The 22,470-nt window shown below is 39.9% G+C and overlaps 1 protein-coding gene across 1 annotated transcript in view; it reads left to right on the forward strand.

The window, feature by feature from the left end:
* The window catches only part of LOC133659096 (unconventional myosin-XVIIIa-like), a 169,335-nt gene that overhangs the window by 122,525 nt on the left and 24,340 nt on the right, over positions 1–22,470 (forward strand). Inside the window, exons 24-26 of the mRNA XM_062061832.1 lie at positions 8,524–8,640; positions 11,040–11,123; positions 20,132–20,269. Of these exons, the coding sequence (XP_061917816.1) occupies positions 8,524–8,640; positions 11,040–11,123; positions 20,132–20,269 (339 nt within the window). The remainder of the gene's footprint in view (positions 1–8,523; positions 8,641–11,039; positions 11,124–20,131; positions 20,270–22,470) is intronic.

A 22,470-nucleotide genomic window follows, 5' to 3' on the forward strand; every position in this document is an offset into this window, starting at 1 on the left:
CATATAGTAGATGTAGATGATCATATAGTAGATGTAGATGATCATATAGTAGATGTAGATGATCATATAGTAGATGTAGATGATCATATAGTAGATGTAGATGATCATATAGTAGATGTAGATGATCATATAGTAGATGTAGATGATCATATAGTAGATGTAGATGATCATATAGTAGATGTAGATGATCATATAGTAGATGTAGATGATCATATAGTAGATGTAGATGATCATATAGTAGATGTAGATGATCATATAGTAGATGTAGATGACCATATAGTAGATGTAGATGATCATATAGTAGATGTAGATGATCATATAGTAGATGTAGATGATCATATAGTAGATGTAGATGACCATATAGTAGATGTAGATGATCATATAGTAGATGTAGATGATCATATAGTAGATGTAGATGATCATATAGTAGATGTAGATGATCATATAGTAGATGTAGATGATCATATAGTAGATGTAGATGATCATATAGTAGATGTAGATGATCATATAGTAGATGTAGATGATCATATAGTAGATGTAGATGATCATATAGTACTGAGTTAGAGAGGCCGCTGAAACAGGAGTTCCAAGGGGTGTTAATTTGGTGAGTGGGGTCACCAGTCTTCACCAGTCTAACCATAGCACAAAGCCCAACGGCTGACGTCGAGATTCTAATGTACAATCTGTGCTTCCCACCACACCAGAATAAGTCAGCTCGTGCCTAAGGGCCTATCCTAGAGCCATCTATCAGGGTGGTGCACCAGTAATGGTTGATGTCACCCAATTTGTTGGGGGACGGAGAGGGTCCTGTAATTTGAAAACGCGTGTAATTCAGCTTTTGGGCCACAAAGGGAAGAAGTCGGGTGGCATTGTCAACAGAAGGGTACACATGTCAGTCAACTTAAAAGGGGCGGGGTAAGTGTGGGAAAAGGGACGTCCAGCGGAAGAAGCAACACAGTCACCCAGGTTTTGGCATCCACCTGAGCCACAGGTTGTCTGCACCCGCTCCTAAGGTCAAAGGTCAAAGTTACCAGGCCTTCGGTGGTGATGTCATTAGCACGCACGGATGTGAGCCTTTGAAACACCACCGAGGTGGGGTGGTACTTTAGGTGCTACAGAGGGTGCAGAGGTAGTTAACGCCCTCTCAAGGACATTAATTTTAATAATTCCTTTAGCGTCTGTATCAGTCAGGTCAACCCCCAACACAACATAAAAGGGACGATGGGCACAACTTACCAGAGTATGTTGTCTGCATCCGACACCAATGGTTCAGGGTTGAGTCGTAACAAATATAGAGGTTATTACCACGGTAATAGCTATTGTGTCCCCCGTAATTAATCACACTGCACAGGTCAAAAAATAAGTCTTGCTATCCCCTTTGACCCAGTCTATTTAAAGTCCGCTGTATGTTCTTAGACACTTGTCAGTCACTGTCGTCAGGAAGGATGAACTGAGACACAAAGACAGTAGAACACGCCCAAGCACCAGTCCGTCAGGGAACACTACCGGGTGCAACATCCTGCCTTTCGTCTATCAATATCAGAGTAATTTAGGTAACAAAACGGGGGTAAACATCAAACTTTTCACTTAATGTAACGACACAGATAGTTATGCTGAAAACAAGCAAGAAAAACTAAGAAACATTTAGCATACTGGATTGGTCTCACACAAGGATATACAATATAGAAGTTGAAAAGAGTAATGTAGGTAGAAAATCTCTCTCGTCTCCTGGGCTGTGGGGCAGATGTTGTGGCGATGTCAGCAATGACATCCCCTGGTAATCTGTCAGGTTCTTCAGCTGTAGTGCAGAGGGAGAGGTGGTACCAGGTGTCCCCTCCACCAGCCAGTCGAAGGGCGTGGGACGTCCGTTCCACGACCTTGAAGGGACCAGTCCACCTGAGCTCCGTCCACTTGCGTTTGATGACCTTGATCTTGACCCTCTCAGCGGGCGGAAGGGAATCTTTACAGAAGAACTGGCACACAAATTCTGCAATTTTTTGTGTAAAATACCATTTTGGTTTTACGCTGAGTCCTCCTTCCATGGGGGGCTGCTGGTCCTGTGAATGGCTGACCTGTATGCAGCTCATAGGGTGAAAAACTCAAAGGGCGGTAAAACAGTTTTATTCACGGACCTTCGAATGATCATTAACGCTAATTGCAACATGTCAATCCAATTAAATTTGGTCTGTGCACAGATTTTAGCCAATTAGTTTTTAATGTTTTGGTCCATCCTTTCAACCTTACCTTGGGACTCAGGATGGTACCCCAAACCTGTGTTCTAATCCGAAAGCCTTTTCGACCAAGGCTAAGTGAGTATTTTTTTTTTTTTAATGGTTGCCGTTGTCTGACCTAATCTTTTTGGGGAAACCATGTCGGGGTACTAGGTCATTCACAAGTCATTTAATTACTGATATTGCATCCTCTTTTGAGGTTGTTGTTGCTTCCGGCCAACCACTGTCATTGTCAACACAAGTCAGTACGTACCTTTTCCCTTGTACCGTATTGATCATATCAGTGAAATCAAAGACTATACATGGTTCACCCTCACCTCCTCCATATTCTAAATTTGATCTATTAAACTACTATCGATGTGTAAAATTGTTATTTTCAAATTAAAATTAGTTCTAACTTCTTACCCACGGTAAAAACGTTAAAACTATGGAATGTGTCAGAGTCGGATGATTGTCGATTTTGTTCCAAGGAGTCTGTATCCACCCTCACTCACCCCCTTCTGTTTCTGAAAAAAGGACTGTGTTAGTCATACTATCACTTTCAGAAACATGTAAGAAAAAGGTCAGCTAATAGTCAAGTAGCGGAGGACAGGTCATGTTTGAGGTCAATGAAAGTCTCTTTAGCCTCTATGGTCCACTGGGGGGTGGTGTTAGGGTAGGGGACCCCTTAGCGATATCACAAATAACTCAAACTCAACTCAACCCTAACTTTTATGTAACTTATTCAATATGGTGAAAGTAACAAATATGCTTATATTTATATTGTCACCAATACTAGAAAAATACTACCCTTGTGGCGAATGCTTTAGCAATAGTATTTTGAAATTTTACCACACCTGGTAGCCCCAATAATTCATTAAGTCAAGCTCATGTTGTAGAAAGTTGAATGATGCGGACACGTTTGTTACTGAATACTTTCTATCAGACTTCTGCCATGGCAACTTTGTGTATGTAATGAGCAACTATAATTATTTGATATGCTTAAATGTGTAATGTGTCGTTTTAGCTCAGCTGTTGTGTAGCTGCTAGCTCCTCGTAGCCTACAGGTGTCTAAAGTGCAGCCCATAGTAATGTGTTTAACATAACCATGGGCTAAACCTAAACAATTGAAAATGTGGTATTTGGGTGTCGGTGTAATGTTTGGCAGCTACGCCGTGTCTTATCATTGGACCTAAGTTCTTTGGTTTTGTAGGCGAGACAGAGAGCAAGGGAACAATGTGGGACACTATTGTGTCCATCTTATACCATGCTAGCTGTTGCAAAGATAGGTCAACATGAGCAGCCACACCTTGAGTTCCAACATATATAAATAATCATAACATATGGCGAGTCGGGTGGCAGAACACACGGAAGCATCTCAGTCAGTCAGGGTTTTCACCGTTAGAGCCATTCCTGTTGTTTCAGGCTGTGGTATGCTTGGTAGTGGTGTCGCAGCTGGGTGGTTCAGCCGTCAGGTAACACCAGGAATGTTCCTTCTTTGCTATTTGAATGTCAGGGTACAGTCTGTAAAGGAGGTCCAGCAATCTGAACCGGAAGTGGTTTGGTGACAGTTAACCTTCTTGTGACCCCAGCGAAGCCTTCGACCTTTAAAGAGGAAGCACACAGTTTTTTTGGTACCTCTGCATTCAGAATCGAATGGGTGGCTGATAAAATTGTCCGTTGACACTCATGTCCAGCAGGGGTCCTGTCGGTACTTCCTGCTGCGGCTCCTGATGTGGGCGTCCTCTTACACGCCTTCGTGTTCGTTTGTTGGCACGACAGAACCTTTCCTGTTCGGAAATGTTCGGACAGTCACGACTCCAGTGACCAGGCTGGTCACAACCGAAACAGTGTCTACCCCAGACTGGCTTTGAAGCATCGTGTTGTCCACCACCCGAGTCCAACCGCATGTCTGTTGAGGATTCTTTCCTCCACCTGTTGGAACTCAAAAGCAAGGTCACCCACTGCTGAATATACCCTAGCTGATCTTTGACCTTTTGGTTCTTTTAACCTTTTATCTTCAGCGATCTGTAATTTAAGTAGTCGTTTCCTTGTTGCTCTGTCATTAGCCCTATTTTGCATGGAATGAATAAAATGTCCTGCCATATATTGTTTTTGGCACCGTGTATATCAGGGTTAACTTTGTCCAAAGTGTTTGGCCAAAGGTTCCCTCCCGGAGGTACAGGTGGGAAACAAGGTCAACAATGGCTTGCATGTATGCATCAGCAAGAGACTTATATTGAAATAGGCCCCTATAATTGTCATGTGTCAAAAATGTCTGGTGTGCACTGCCCTCTGCTGGAGGAAAATGGTCAGACATGCAAAATAAGGGGTTAATACTTTCTCTTTTAACTTTGATGTTCCAGGTAATTTAATGTTCAGTGAATGTATAGGATAGGCCAATATAAGCTTTGGTTTCCGCCTATTCCTTTTTCGGTCATTCTTTTTCTTTCTGTGTGTAAGTGTGTATGATTGTTAATTTGTCTAATCTGTACTGTTAAACTGCTCACACAAAATGGTTGATGGTTGATTATATGACCAAAATAAACTTATTTCATTTATTCATTCATTATCTATCGCACTCAGTTTTATTCCATTTTGCATCTAATTATTCCTATTGATTTCTTCCCATTTCACTCAAACAACTAAACAAACAAACAAATAAACAAACTTGCAGCTAACCACAATCAACAGCATACCATTTACGAATACCTTCATTTGTCACTTTCTCATCTTTTCTTCACTTTCGTTTTCCTTTACAAACAACATCCTGTATCCATCTCTTCCTTACACTTCACACAATGTTTCTATTTTCTGTTCTCCTAGAAACCATTCACATAACGTAAGGTTATAAACATCCTTTTCCCATATTTTCTCAAACCATCCTCTTCACCCTCAATCTTCCTTCACCTGCTCTCTTTTTCTCTCTCTCTCCTTCTCACTGGAGTAGGGGGCGGTGGCCTAGTCAAAGTCTGGGCAGTTGTTTGAATTGTCTTGCGCATGCGCGGCAGGCAAAACACCAATCAGTCTAGTCTGTCCTATTTGTCTCATTAATCATCGGTTATTTTGCTGCATTTCGTTTTTCCACGTAATCCCCGTTTACTTTTATCATACGCCAAACTCTTAAATTCTCGAGCACCAACCCTGTTCCATTTTCACCAGCGCGCGCGCGCGCGCACACACACACACACACACACACACACACACACACACACACACACACACACACACACACACACACACACACACACACAAGAAAAAGCTGCACCTACCCTTATCTCTGCGTTTCACTTTACCATAAAACTTCCAGTTACTTTTTTATTTTTTTAATTTTTTTATTTTATTTTACCAGACGTTTGAGTTCACGACTTTTCGAGTATTGTAAACTCCCTCTTAACCCTTTCAAGGAACGTTCTCCCTTTTTTTTTTTCTCTTTTTTTTTTTTTTCTCTACCTGCTAGTTCCATTGTCGACAACCGTCCATTCAATTGATCATTGAACGGTAGCCAATCATCACATTTTGCCCCGCTGCCATCACATTTCTGTTTGTCACACTCCAAGGCCATTGTGTCTATATTTTCTTAATTCTAGTGCCCTCAACGCAAAGGGATCTTTCAACCCGCTTCCTTAGTTTTAGTGTCTTATCACACTGGGATCTATCAACCCGCTTCCTTAGTTTTAGTGTCTTATCACACTGGGATCTATCAACCCGCTTCTTTAGTTTTAGTGTCTTATCACACTGGGATCTATCAACCCGCTTCTTTAGTTTTAGTGTCTTATCACACTGGGATCTATCAACCCGCTTCCTTAGTTTTAGTGTCTTATCACACTGGGATCTATCAACCCGCTTCCTTAGTTTTAGTGTCTTATCACACTGGGATCTATCAACCCGCTTCCTTAGTTTTAGTGTCTTATCACACTGGGATCTATCAACCCGCTTCTTTAGTTTTAGTGTCTTATCACACTGGGATCTATCAACCCGCTTCTTTAGTTTTAGTGTCTTATCACACTGGGATCTATCAACCCGTTGCTCTTTTAGGCGGCGACCAACTACCCAGGGTGAGCCACACCCAACTATTAGTTCACTCGTCAATGAAACTGCCCGTCACGGTAATCGAGACACAATGCCGTGAGTTGACCACTTATTTACAATTTTAATGCAATGGCAGGCTCGGCAAAAATGCAATCAATCTATCGAAATCACAGCTCTGCGTCTGGGGTACAATATAGTGTTTGACTTACAGACTTCAGGACAGACTCCTAACGCAGATTTTATCTAAAAAGAAAGGTTCTGCTCACCTTGAATTGGCCAATTGAGTCTGTCCAGAAGATTGCAAGAAGTCATCGATCAACAGCGTGCCATGCCGGACGAGCCCCCAAATTGTTGCGTCGACAGCTCTTCCTCCCAAGGAAGTCAAAGTCTGCTGTCCACTCCCAAGTTCTTTTAATGGCAAATAAGCTGATGTTAAATTGACCACCAAAAGCAGTAGTTGGTATTTCGTTGTTTATTGTCAAATCTTTGGCAATAATGAGACCAATCCAGCACCCAAGCGTTCCCTAGCCCGGTCCAGATCGGTCTAGCTCGGTCCCCCCCAAGCTCAGCACTCCCCTGTACTCGTTATCTTAGGAATGTTATGGCAGTCTCAACAGCGCTCTGCCTGTCTACTCAAGGACACTCGAATCCAAGCACTTTGTACCACACGAGACATTAGCTGATGTAAATATGACTATAGGATTTTAGAAATAAGTAACACTTAAATATGGATATATGGAAAATATCCCGTTCCATCAGTATGGCACGGGACAGCCAGCCCCCGATCCCTCACGTGGGCAGAAAGGTGGGACGCACCACCCCGAGGGGCCCAGAGACTGCCTGCAATTGGATGGGAAGACCACCAGCAACTGGTTCCCCACGAGCCGAACCCCCCCGTAGAGCTCACCCCAGGCCACCCCACCCAAGTCGCAGGACCGCCCAGCACGGCCATGGGAACCACCCACCTCACCTGCAGGGACCCCAATGATGGAGATGGAACATCCAGCAACTGTCTTGGCCAATCTTCCCCAAGGGAAAAAATAAATACCTAAAAATAGTTAAAATGCAGATAAATCTTATTTACCAGTTAAAATGCAGATAAATGTTATTTACCAGTTAAAATGCAGATAAATGTTATTTACCAGTTAGAATGCAGATAAATGTTATTTACCAGTTAGAATGCAGATAAATGTTATTTACCAGTTAAAATGCAGATAAATGTTATTTACCAGTTAAAATGCAGATAAATGTTATTTACCAGTTAAAATGCAGATAAATGTTATTTACCAGTTAGAATGCAGATAAATGTTATTTACCAGTTAGAATGCAGATAAATGTTATTTACCAGTTAGAATGCAGATAAATGTTATTTACCAGTTAAAATGCAGATAAATGTTATTTACCAGTTAGAATGCAGATAAATGTTATTTACCAGTTAGAATGCAGATAAATGTTATTTACCAGTTAGAATGCAGATGAATGTTATTTACCAGTTAGAATGCAGATAAATGTTATTTACCAGTTAGAATGCAGATAAATGTTATTTACCAGTTAGAATGCAGATAAATGTTATTTACCAGTTAGAATGCAGATAAATGTTATTTACCAGTTAGAATGCAGATAAATGTTATTTACCAGTTAGAATGCAGATAAATGTTATTTACCAGTTAGAATGCAGATAAATGTTATTTACCAGTTAGAATGCAGATAAATGTTATTTACCAGTTAGAATGCAGATAAATGTTATTTACCAGTTAGAATGCAGATAAAGGAATGGTCATGTGTCTCACAATGATTATGAAAGATAGGCTAAAGTGCAGTTCCACTTTTACAGAATACATTTTCAAAAGATAAATGCAGATGTATTTGGAGAGGGTGAGCCTGGTTTCTACTACCATCTGGAAAGTGTTTGTTATCAACAGAAGCTTAGCTTCTATTGTCTACTACTAGATGATGAACTTCCAAAGCTGCTATTGTCTACTACTAGATGATGAACTTCCTAAGCTGCTATTGTCTACTACTAGATGATGAACTTCCAAAGCTGCTATTGTCTACTACTAGATGATGAACTTCCAAAGCTGCTATTGTCTACTACTAGATGATGAACTTCCAAAGCTGCTATTGTCTACTACTAGATGATGAACTTCCAAAGCTGCTATTGTCTACTACTAGATGATGAACATGACTTGTGGTTTTCAGTCTAAGTGCTTCTCCCTCACTGATAAAGTGATGCTAGGTTGGCATTAACTGTCATTTGACAGTATTTACTCTTTTCCCTCAGCTGGAGGAGCAGATGAGTCGTGTGCAAAGGGAGAAGAATGACCTGCAGACACGGATGGAGGAAGACCAGGAGGACCTGAATGAGTTGATGAAGAAACACAAAGCTGCTCTAGCTCAGGTCTGCTTTTCTTTCATTTCACACCCATTGGGACTACTTTGGGCTATTGTACTACTACATTCATGTCATGTAATACTACATTCATGTCATGTAATACTACATTCATGTCATGTAATACTACATTCATGTCATGTAATACTACATTCATGTCATGTAATACTACATTCATGTCATGTAATACTACATTCATGTCATGTAATACTACATTCATGTCATGTACTACTACATTCATGTCATGTAATACTACATTCATGTCATGTACTACTACATTCATGTCATGTAATACTACATTCATGTCATGTACTACTACATTCATGTCATGTACTACTACATTCATGTCATGTACTACTCCATGTCATGTCATGTAATACTACATTCATGTCATGTAATACTACATTCATGTCATGTAATACTACATTCATGTCATGTACTACTACATTCATGTCATGTACTACTCCATGTCATGTCATGTAATACTACATTCATGTCATGTAATACTACATTCATGTCATGTACTACTACATTCATGTCATGTACTACTCCATGTCATGTCATGTAATACTACATTCATGTCATGTAATACTACATTCATGTCATGTACTACTCCATGTCATGTCATGTAATACTACATTCATGTCATGTACTACTCCATGTCATGTCATTTAATACTACATTCATGTCATGTAATACTACATCCATGTCATGTACTACTCCATGTCATGTCATGTAATACTACATTCATGTCATGTACTACTCCATGTCATGTCATGTAATACTACATTCATGTCATGTACTACATGTACATGTGTCATGTACTACATGTGTCATGTACTACATGACACATGTAGTACATGACACATGTACGTGTACTACATGACACATGTAGTACATGACACATGTACTACATGTGTCATGTAATACTCCATTCATGTCATGTACTACACGTACATGTGTCATGTAGTACATGTGTCATGTAGTACATGTGTCATGTAGTACACGTACATGTGTAGAAATAAAGTGTAAATGACAATCAAACAAGTTGAACAGGCAAAGCCAACAAAGACCTTTTTCTTAACCACAATTTTCAAGGATTGCACCGCAGAAACTGTAATTATTGTTGTTGATTTATAGATAATGATCATCAAGTAGCATGTTTGTATGTGGTTATTCATACTTCTAAATGTGGTTATTCATAAATGTCTGCTTTTTACACAATCTTAAGGTACTAGTACACCACAACTAGCACAGCCTTAAAAATACTTTGTGTTTGTTAAATGACATACTTTGTGTTAGTTAAATGACATACTTTGTGTTTGTTAAATGACATACTTTGTGTTTGTTAAATGACATACTTTGTGTTTGTTAAATGACATACTTTGTGTTTGTTAAATGACATACTTTGTGTTTGTTAAATGACATACTTTGTGTTAGTTAAATGACATACTTTGTGTTTGTTAAATGACATACTTTGTGTTTGTTAAATGACATACTTTGTGTTTGTTAAATGACATACTTTGTGTTTGTTAAATGACATACTTTGTGTTAGTTAAATGACATACTTTGTGTTTGTTAAATGACATACTTTGTGTTTGTTAAATGACATACTTTGTGTTTGTTAAATGACATACTTTGTGTTTGTTAAATGACATACTTTGTGTTTGTTAAATGACATACTTTGTGTTTGTTAAATGACATACTTTGTGTTTGTTAAATGACATACTTTGTGTTTGTTAAATGACATACTTTGTGTTTGTTAAATGACATACTTTGTGTTTGTTAAATGACATACTTTGTGTTTGTTAAATGACATACTTTGTGTTTGTTAAATGACATACTTTGTGTTTGTTAAATGACATACTTTGTGTTAGTTAAATGACATACTTTGTGTTTGTTAAATGACATACTTTGTGTTAGTTAAATGACATACTTTGTGTTTGTTAAATGACATACTTTGTGTTAGTTAAATGACATACTTTGTGTTTGTTAAATGACATACTTTGTGTTAGTTAAATGACATACTTTGTGTTTGTTAAATGACATACTTTGTGTTTGTTAAATGACATACTTTGTGTTTGTTAAATGACATACTTTGTGTTTGTTAAATGACATGCTTTGTGTTTGTTAAATGACATACTTTGTGTTTGTTAAATGACATACTTTGTGTTTGTTAAATGACATACTTTGTGTTTGTTAAATGACATAGTTTGTGTTTGTTAAATGACATACTTTGTGTTTGTTAAATGACATAGTTTGTGTTTGTTAAATGACATACTTTGTGTTAGTTAAATGACATACTTTGTGTTAGTTAAATGACATACTTTGTGTTAGTTAAATGACATACTTTGTGTTTGTTAAATGACATACTTTGTGTTAGTTAAATGACATAGTTTGTGCTTCAGTCCGCACAGAACCTGGCTCAGATCAGTGACCTACAAGGCCAGTTGGAGGAGGCCCTCAGGGACAAGGTGGATGCTCAGGAGAAGGTAAGTGCTGTTTGTCCTCACCTTTCAGATGGAATAGCCTTGGTAGCGAGTAGGATTGTATCAGAAGTCAGCTCACAAGAGCATGAAGGACACATGATACAACATACTCACACTATGATGGAAAAACATCACCCAATTAGATGTTTAAAAAATGTTGAGGAAAAACCATTTCACTGCAAAAGTTCCACTGTGTAGTTTTGCTTGTATAAGAACGAGCTAACTGGCATACTAGCAACATGTAGGAAAGAATATTACAGTCAATTATTAGACAGGAACAAAAACAATATGAGAGCTACATGGGGCATCCTCAAGAGCATTATTAAAAATGCTGCTAAAAAGGACTATCCTAAATACTTCTTAGATGGAAATGTAAAACATGACAAGTAGTTGAAAGCTTCAATAATTACTTTGTGAACATTAGACCAAATCTGGAGGAAAAGACTCCAGATCCTGAGTCAGTTGAGGACTTGAATGACATCACAGATAGAAAGTCCAACTCTATGTTCCTTGAAGGTGTGACAAAAGAGGAAATAATCAATATTGTGAAAAAAGGTAAATCCAAGACCTCAACTGATTGTAACGGAATTGATATGGAAACAATAAAAAAATGTTATTGAAGACATTTCAGAAGCTTTAACATTCATCAGCAACTTATCATTTCAAACGTGTACATTCCCAGACAATATGAAAAAAGTAAAAGTAGTACCAATTTATAAGACTGGTGACAAACACCATTTTACTAACTACACACCGGATTCTCTACTTCTACAATTTTCTACAATCATTGAAAAACTGTTCAATAACAGATTAGACAAATTCATAAATAAAAAGGAAACGCTCACAGAAAAGCAATATGGATAAAGAGCCAACATCTCAACTTCAATGGCATTAATCCAAATAACGGAAGAGTTTACCAATGCAATAGATGTTGCAGAGTTTATGGATTTAACAAAAGCATTTGACACAATTAATCATAACATCTTAATAAACAAATTAGAAAGGTATGACATCAGAGGGTTGGTCTTGAACTGGATTAGAAGTTACTTAACCAACAGGAAACAATATGTGAAGATAGGCCCACACACACTAAATATATCCTGTGGTGTACCTCAGGGATCAATACTAGGACCTCAATTGTTCAAGCTCTATACAAATGACATTTGTAAAGTTACAAAGGACTTAAAGTGAGTATTATTTGCAGATGATACAACAGTGTTTTGTTCAGGAGAGAACACACAGGAGATAATACAAATAACAACAGAAGAAATGAACACATTAAAAAGATGCTTTGACAAAAACAGACTATTTAAACCTCAGTGCAACTAAAATAATGCTATTTGGTAACAGTAGAAGAGAAAGTCAAACACAAATACAAATAGACGGAATAGAAATTGAAAGAGTAAATTAAACCACATTTTTGGGTGTAATAATAGATGATAAAATTAAAGGCCTACTGAAAGCCACTACTAGCGACCACGCAGTCTGATAGTTTATATATCAATGATGACATCTTAACATTGCAACACATGCCAAGGGTTGGAATTGGGGGTTAAATCACCAAAAATGATTCCCGGGCGCGGCACCGCTGCTGCCCACTGCTCCCCTCACCTCCCAGGTGGTGATCAAGGGGATGGGTCAAATGCAGAGGACAATTTCACCACACCTAGTGTGTGTGTGACTATCATTGCTACTTTAACTTGAACTTTAACTTAATACGGCCGGGTTAACTTATAAAGTGACATTTTAAATTCCCCGCTAAACTTCCGCTTGAAAAGGTCTATGTATGATGACGTATGTATGATGACGTATGTATGATGACGTATGTACGATGACGTATGTACGATGACGTATGTACGATGACGTATGTATGATGACGTATGTATGATGACGTATGTACGATGACGTATGTATGATGACGTATGTATGATGACATATGTATGATGACATATGTATGATGACGTATGTATGATGACGTATGTATGATGACATATGTATGATGACGTATGTGTGATGACGTATGTATGATGACGTATGTATGATGACGTATGTATGATGACGTATGTATGATGACGTATGTATGATGACGTATGTATGATGACGTATGTACGATGACGTATGTATGATGACGTATGTATGATGACATATGTATGATGACATATGTATGATGACGTATGTATGATGACGTATGTATGATGACATATGTATGATGACGTATGTATGATGACGTATGTACGATGACGTATGTATGATGACGTATGTACGATGACGTATGTACGATGACGTATGTATGATGACGTATGTATGATGACGTATGTACGATGACGTATGTATGATGACGTATGTATGAAGACATATGTATGATGACATATGTATGATGACGTATGTATGATGACGTATGTATGATGACGTATGTACGATGACGTATGTACGATGACGTATGTACGATGACGTATGTATGATGACGTATGTATGATGACGTATGTACGATGACGTATGTATGATGACGTATGTATGATGACATATGTATGATGACATATGTATGATGACGTATGTATGATGACGTATGTATGATGACATATGTATGATGACGTATGTGTGATGACGTATGTATAATGACGTATGTATGATGACGTATGTATGATGACGTATGTATGATGACGTATGTATGATGACGTATGTATGATGACGTATGTACGATGACGTATGTATGATGACGTATGTATGATGACATATGTATGATGACATATGTATGATGACGTATGTATGATGACGTATGTATGATGACATATGTATGATGACGTATGTATGATGACGTATGTACGATGACGTATGTATGATGACGTATGTACGATGACGTATGTACGATGACGTATGTATGATGACGTATGTATGATGACGTATGTACGATGACGTATGTACGATGACGTATGTATGATGACGTATGTATGATGACGTATGTATGATGACGTATGTATGATGACGTATGCGCGTGACGTCTATGGTTGAAACAGAAGTATTGGGACACATTGTATCCAATACAAAAAAGCTCTGTTTTCATGGCATAATTCCACAGTATTCTGGACATCTGTGTTGGTGAATCTTTTGCAATTTGTTTAATGAACAATGAAGACTGCAAAGAAGAAAGCTGTAGGTGGGATCGGTGTATTAGCGGCTGGCTGCAGCAACACAACCAGGAGGACTTTGATTTGGATAGCAGACGCGCTATCCGACGCTAGCCGCCGACCGCATCTATGATCGGGTGAAGTCCTTCGTCGCTCCGTCGATCGCTGGAACGCAGGTGAGCACGGGTGTTGATGAGCAGATGAGGGCTGGTGTAGGTGGAGAGCTAATGTTTTTAGCATAGCTCTGTCAAGGTCCCGTAGCTAAGTTAGGAAAGCATTAACTGTGTAGTTACATGTCCATGGTTTAATAGTATTGTTGATCTTCTGTCTATCCTTCCAGTCAGGGGCTTATTTCTTTTGTTTCTATCTGCATTTAAGCACGATGCTATCACGTTAGCTCCGTAGCTAAAGTGCTTCGCCGATGTATTGTCGTGGAGATAAAAGTCACTGTGAATGTCCATTTGGCGTTCTGGACTCTCATTTTCAAGAGGATATAGTATCCCAGGTGGTTTAAAATACAAATCCGTGATCCACAATAGAAAAAGGAGAGAGTGTGGAATCCAATGAGCCAGCTTGTACCTAAGTTACGGTCAGAGCGAAAAAAGATGCGTCCTGCACTGCACTCTAGTCCTTCACTCTCACGTTCCTCATCCACGAATCTTTCATCCTGGCTCAAATTAATGGGGTAATCGTCGCTTTCTCGGTCCGAATCTCTCTCGCTGCTGGTGTAAACAATGGGGAAATGTGAGGAGCCTTTCAACCTGTGACGTCACGCTACTTCCGCTACAGGCAAGGCTTTTTTTATCAGCAACCAAAAGTTGCGAACTTTATCGTCGATGTTCTCTACTAAATCCTTTCAGCAAAAATATGGCAATATCGCCAAATGATCAAGTATGACACATAGAATGGATCTGCTATCCCCGTTTAAATGTCATTTCAGTAGGCCTTTAAGGTTAAGTCATTTTCATGCAAAACGAATGACTGATAAAATTCAGAATCGCTACAAAAATGCTAATCAGACATGTCAAAAGCTAATATTGGTAATAAATATGTTGACTACTTTCACCCGGGCCTTCTGGGCACTCCAACTGTGATTGACTCTCCAGGGATTTGTCTGTGAAGAAATGAGGAGTATTTCTAGAAACCTGTATGAACACATGCTGGAAATAAGCATTGGGAAGAAATGTGTTCACAGATTAGCAAAACAATACCTAACTACACTTCTGGCCTTCACAATAAAATACATCCTTTTTGATTGTGCTAACAAAACAGAAGATGATCTTACATATTTACTGTTTTTCTTTTGCACTTAAAGAAACAATAACTTACATACTTTGTAGTCATGGAACATTACAATAGAAGTCATTTGCATTTATTTTCTTATTTCAAAAACATTCACTTTTAAGACTTAAGAAGATTGTTAATGATGAGGAGAAACAACTGAGCTCATTCACTTGTCTCATTTGGGACATTGTCACTCAATTTATACTGGAGGGGAAATTGAATCAATGGCCATGATACCTAATTGAATCACTGGCCATGATACCTAATTGAATCAATGGCCATGATACCTAATTGAATCACTGGCCATGATACCTAATTGAATCACTGGCCATGATACGTAACCTAATTGAATCACTGGCCATGATACCTAATTGAATCACTGGCCATGATACCTAATTGAATCACTGGCCATGATACCTAATTGAATCACTGGCCATGATACCTAATTGAATCACTGGCCATGATACCTAATTGAATCAATGGCCATGATACCTAATTGAATCACTGGCCATGATACCTAATTGAATCACTGGCCATGATACCTAATTGAATCACTGGCCATCATACCTAATTGAATCACTGGCCATGATACCTAATTGAATCACTGGCCATGATACCTAATTGAATCATTGGCCATGATACCTAATTGAATCACTGGCCATGATACTTAATTGAATCACTGGCCATGATACCTAATTGAATCATTGGCCATCATACCTAATTGAATCACTGGCCATGATACCTAATTGAATCACTGGCCATGATACCTAATTGAATCACTGGCCATGATACCTAATTGAATCACTGGCCATGATACCTAATTGAATCACTGGCCATGATACCTAATTGAATCAATGGCCATGATACCTAATTGAATCACTGGCCATGATACCTAATTGAATCACTGGCCATGATACCTAATTGAATCACTGGCCATCATACCTAATTGAATCACTGGCCATGATACCTAATTGAATCACTGGCCATGATACCTAATTGAATCATTGGCCATGATACCTAATTGAATCACTGGCCATGATACTTAATTGAATCACTGGCCATGATACCTAATTGAATCATTGGCCATGATACCTAATTGAATCACTGGCCATGATACCTAATTGAATCACTGGCCATGATACCTAATTGAATCATTGGCCATGATACCTAATTGAATCACTGGCCATGATACCTAATTGAATCACTGGCCATGATACCTAATTGAATCAATGGCCATGATACCTAATTGAATCACTGGCCATGATACCTAATTGAATCACTGGCCATGATACGTAACCTAATTGAATCACTGGCCATGATACCTAATTGAATCACTGGCCATGATACCTAATTGAATCACTGGCCATGATACCAAACCCTCCTGAAGAGAAAGCTGCCTGGAAAAACTAATGCTCTTAATTTGCCAGTCAATCTACCTTCCTAACGTCATGTATAGTCATGGGTTAGGGTTATAGTCATGGGTTAGGGTTATAGTCATGGGTTAGGGTTATAGTCATGGGTTAGGGTTGTAGTCATGGGTTAGGGTTGTAGTCATGGGTTAGGGTTATAGTCATGGGTTAGGGTTATAGTCATGGGTTAGGGTTATAGTCATGGGTTAGGGTTGTAGTCATGGGTTAGGGTTATAGTCATGGGTTAGGGTTGTAGTCATGGGTTAGGGTTGTAGTCATGGGTTAGGGTTATAGTCATGGGTTAGGGTTGTAGTGACCCAAAAGACAAGATTGAAGGCACAAGCAGCAAGATGACTTTTTCCGCAGGTAAGGAATATGATGAGTGGCTCTGTCATCCAGGAGAATCTCAGAGTGTCTGCTGGTCTTTCACATATACAGTGGTGGTCAATATATATGCAGTGGTGGTCAATATATATACAGTGGTGGTCAATATATATGCAGTGGTGGTCAATATATATACAGTGGTGGTCAATATATATACAGTGGTGGTCAATATATATGCAGTGGTGGTCAATATATATACAGTGGTGGTCAAAATATATACAGCGGTGGTCAAAAGTGTACATACACTGGTAAAGAACATCATGTCATGGCTGTCAATCATTTCTACAACTCTTGTTGTTGTTGTGATGTAGTGATTGGAGCACATACTTGTTGTTGTTGTGATGTAGTGATTGGAGCACATACTTGTTGTTGTTGTGATGTAGTGATTGGAGCACATACTTGTTGTTGTTGTGATGTAGTGATTGGAGCACATACTTGTTGCTCACAAAAAACATTCATGAAGTTTGCTTCTTTTATGAATTTATTATGTGTCTACTGAAAATGTGAGGGTGAAAAGTATACATACAGCAATGTTAATATTTGCTTCCTTGGCAAGTTGACCTGCAATAAGGCACTTTTGGTAGCCATCCACAAGCTTCTGCTTGACCACTTGACCACTAAATTGCTGCAGTTCAGCTAAATGTGTTGCTTTTCTGACATGGACTTGTTTCTTCAGCATTGTCCACACCTTTAAGTCAGGACTTTGGGAAGGCCATTCTAAAACCTTCATTCTAGCCTGATTTAGCCATTCCTTTACCACTTTTGAGGTGTGTTTGGGGTCATTGTCCTGTTGGAACACCCAACAAGACCCAACCTCCGGGCTGATGATTTTAGCTTGTGGAGCTAATCCTCCTTTTTCATTGTCCCATTTAAAGCAGCAGTTCCATTGGCAGCAAAACAGGCCCAGAGCATAATACTACCACCACCATGCTTGACGGTAGGCTTGGTGTTCCTGGGATTAAAGGCCTCACCTTTTTTCCTCCAAACATATTGCTGGGTATTGTGGCCAAACAGCTCCATTTTGGTTTGAAACTGAAGACAGCCATGACATGATGTAGTTTACAAGTGTACAGTATGTTCACTTTTGAGCAGGACTGTAGATGAGGTGAAGTGGGCATCTGAACAGGACTGTAGATGAGGTGAAGTGGGCATCTGAACAGGACAGTAGATGAGGTGAAGTGGGCATCTGAACAGGACTGTAGATGAGGTGAAGTGGGCATCTGAACAGGACTGTAGATGAGGTGAAGTGGGCATCTGAGCAGGACTGTAGATGAGGTGAAGTGGGCATCTGAGCAGGACTGTAGATGAGGTGAAGTGGGCATCTGAACAGGACTGTAGATGAGGTGAAGTGGGCATCTGAACAGGACAGTAGATGAGGTGAAGTGGGCATCTGAGCAGGACTGTAGATGAGGTGAAGTGGGCATCTGAACAGGACTGTAGATGAGGTGAAGTGGGCATCTGAACAGGACAGTAGATGAGGTGAAGTGGGCATCTGAACAGGACTGTAGATGAGGTGAAGTGGGCATCTGAACAGGACTGTAGATGAGGTGAAGTGGGCATCTGAGCAGGACTGTAGATGAGGTGAAGTGGGCATCTGAACAGGACTGTAGATGAGGTGAAGTGGGCATCTGAACAGGACTGTAGATGAGGTGAAGTGGGCATCTGAACAGGACTGTAGATGAGGTGAAGTGGGCATCTGAACAGGACTGTAGATGAGGTGAAGTGGGCATCTGAACAGGACTGTAGATGAGGTGAAGTGGGCATCTGAACAGGACTGTAGATGAGGTGAAGTGGGCATCTGAACAGGACTGTAGATGAGGTGAAGTGGGCATCTGAACAGGACTGTAGATGAGGTGAAGTGGGCATCTGAGCAGGACTGTAGATGAGGTGAAGTGGGCATCTGAACAGGACTGTAGATGAGGTGAAGTGGGCATCTGAACAGGACTGTAGATGAGGTGAAGTGGGCATCTGAACAGGACTGTAGATGAGGTGAAGTGGGCATCTGAACAGGACTGTAGATGAGGTGAAGTGGGCATCTGAACAGGACTGTAGATGAGGTGAAGTGGGCATCTGAACAGGACTGTAGATGAGGTGAAGTGGGCATCTGAACAGGACTGTAGATGAGGTGAAGTGGGCATCTGAACAGGACAGTAGATGAGGTGAAGTGGGCATCTGAACAGGACTGTAGATGAGGTGAAGTGGGCATCTGAACAGGACTGTAGATGAGGTGAAGTGGGCATCTGAACAGGACTGTAGATGAGGTGAAGTGGGCATCTGAACAGGACTGTAGATGAGGTGAAGTGGGCATCTGAACAGGACTGTAGATGAGGTGAAGTGGGCATCTGAACAGGACTGTAGATGAGGTGAAGTGGGCATCTGAACAGGACTGTAGATGAGGTGAAGTGGGCATCTGAACAGGACTGTAGATGAGGTGAAGTGGGCATCTGAACAGGACTGTAGATGAGGTGAAGTGGGCATCTGAACAGGACGCCTCCCTGGGCAGATGTTCAGGACATGTGAATCTGGCAGGAAGTTTCAGGGAACTCTCAACTGGCCTGTAAATGCCTCCAGATGCCCTGGCAGGAGCTGGATGAAGAAATGTAGGAATTGACTGAAACTAGCATTTAGTAATACAGTTCAATCTTAAATGTAACCTTCCTACACAACTAAACCAACTCCTGAGTTAAATAGGAAGACTTCCCCAAGACATGTTATGCTACATGGAAGGAATGATGTAACCACCTGAAGGAATTGACATAGTATTTGAATATTTTGCTATTGAAAAACATTTGTCATTATTATGTCACAGATGCAAGCCCTCCAGAGTCAGCTGGACTTCCAGGAGCAGTCCATGGTGGAGAAATCCCTTGTGAGCCGACAGGAGGCCAAAATCCGTGAACTGGAAACTAAGCTGGACTTTGAGAAGACCCAGGTCAAACGTCTGGAGGTGAGAGCCAAAACCAGAGGAAGGTGCTAGGCATCAGAGAGAAGAGGATCCAGGTTCTAGCAATAAAACATGATCCTTGTAGTCACATGTTTACATACATACTGTACACTTGTAGTCACATGTTTACATACATACTGTACACTTGTAGTCACATGTTTACATACATACTGTACACTTGTAGTCACATGTTTACATACATACTGTACACTTGTAGTCACATGTTTACATACATACTGTGCACTTGTAGTCACATGTTTAAATACATACTGTACACTTGTAGTCACATGTTTACATACATACTGTACACTTGTAGTCACATGTTTACATACCTACTGTACACTTGTAGTCACATGTTTACATACATACTGTACACTTGTAGTCACATGTTTAAATACATACTGTACACTTGTAGTCACATGTTTAAATACATACTGTACACTTGTAGTCACATGTTTAAATACATACTGTACACTTGTAGTCACATGTTTAAATACATACTGTACACTTGTAGTCACATGTTTACATACATACTGTACACTTGTAGTCACATGTTTACATACATACTGTACACTTGTAGTCACATGTTTACATACATACTGTACGTGTGTGTGTGTGTGACAGTCCATGACATCATACATGTGTGTGTGACAGTCCATGACATCATACATGTGTGACAGTCCATGACATCATACATGTGTGTGTGACAGTCCATGACATCATACATGTGTGTGTGACAGTCCATGACATCATACATATGTGTGACAGTCCATGACATCATACATGTGTGTGACAGTCCATGACATCATACATGTGTGTGTGACAGTCCATGACATCATACATGTGTGTGTGACAGTCCATGACATCATACATGTGTGTGTGACAGTCCATGACATCATGGGTGTGTGACAGTCCATGACATCATACGTGTGTGTGTGACAGTCCATGACATCATACATGTGTGTGACAGTCCATGACATCATACATGTGTGTGTGACAGTCCATGACATCATACATGTGTGACAGTCCATGACATCATACATGTGTGACAGTCCATGACATCATACATGTGTGACAGTCCATGACATCATATGTGTGTGTGACAGTCCATGACATCATACATGTGTGTGTGACAGTCCATGACATCATACATGTGTGTGTGACAGTCCATGACATCATACATGTGTGACAGTCCATGACATCATACATGTGTGTGTGACAGTCCATGACATCATACATGTGTGTGTGACAGTCCATGACATCATACATGTGTGACAGTCCATGACATCATACATGTGTGTGTGACAGTCCATGACATCATACATGTGTGTGTGACAGTCCATGACATCATACATGTGTGTGTGACAGTTCATGACATCATACATGTGTGTGTGACAGTCCATGACATCATACATGTGTGTGTGACAGTCCATGACATCATACATGTGTGTGTGACAGTCCATGACATCATATGTGTGTGTGTGACAGTCCATGACATCATACATGTGTGTGAGACAGTCCATGACATCATACATGTGTGTGTGACAGTCCATGACATCATACATGTGTGACAGTCCATGACATCATACATGTGTGACAGTCCATGACATCATATGTGTGTGTGTGTGACAGTCCATGACATCATACATGTGTGTGTGACAGTCCATGACATCATACATGTGTGTGTGACAGTCCATGACATCATACATGTGTGTGTGACAGTCCATGACATCATACGTGTGTGTGTGACAGTCCATGACATCATATGTGTGTGTGTGACAGTCCATGACATCATACATGTGTGTGAGACAGTCCATGACATCATACATGTGTGTGTGACAGTCCATGACATCATACATGTGTGACAGTCCATGACATCATACATGTGTGACAGTCCATGACATCATATGTGTGTGTGTGACAGTCCATGACATCATACATGTGTGTGTGACAGTCCATGACATCATACATGTGTGTGTGACAGTCCATGACATCATACATGTGTGTGTGACAGTCCATGACATCATACATGTGTGTGTGACAGTCCATGACATCATATGTGTGTGTGTGACAGTCCATGACATCATACATGTGTGTGTGACAGTCCATGACATCATATGTGTGTGTGTGACAGTCCATGACATCATACATGTGTGTGTGACAGTCCATGACATCATATGTGTGTGTGTGACAGTCCATGACAT

This window comes from Entelurus aequoreus, linkage group LG10 (assembly GCF_033978785.1).
Source record: "Entelurus aequoreus isolate RoL-2023_Sb linkage group LG10, RoL_Eaeq_v1.1, whole genome shotgun sequence".
Classification (NCBI taxonomy): Eukaryota; Metazoa; Chordata; class Actinopteri; order Syngnathiformes; family Syngnathidae; genus Entelurus; species Entelurus aequoreus.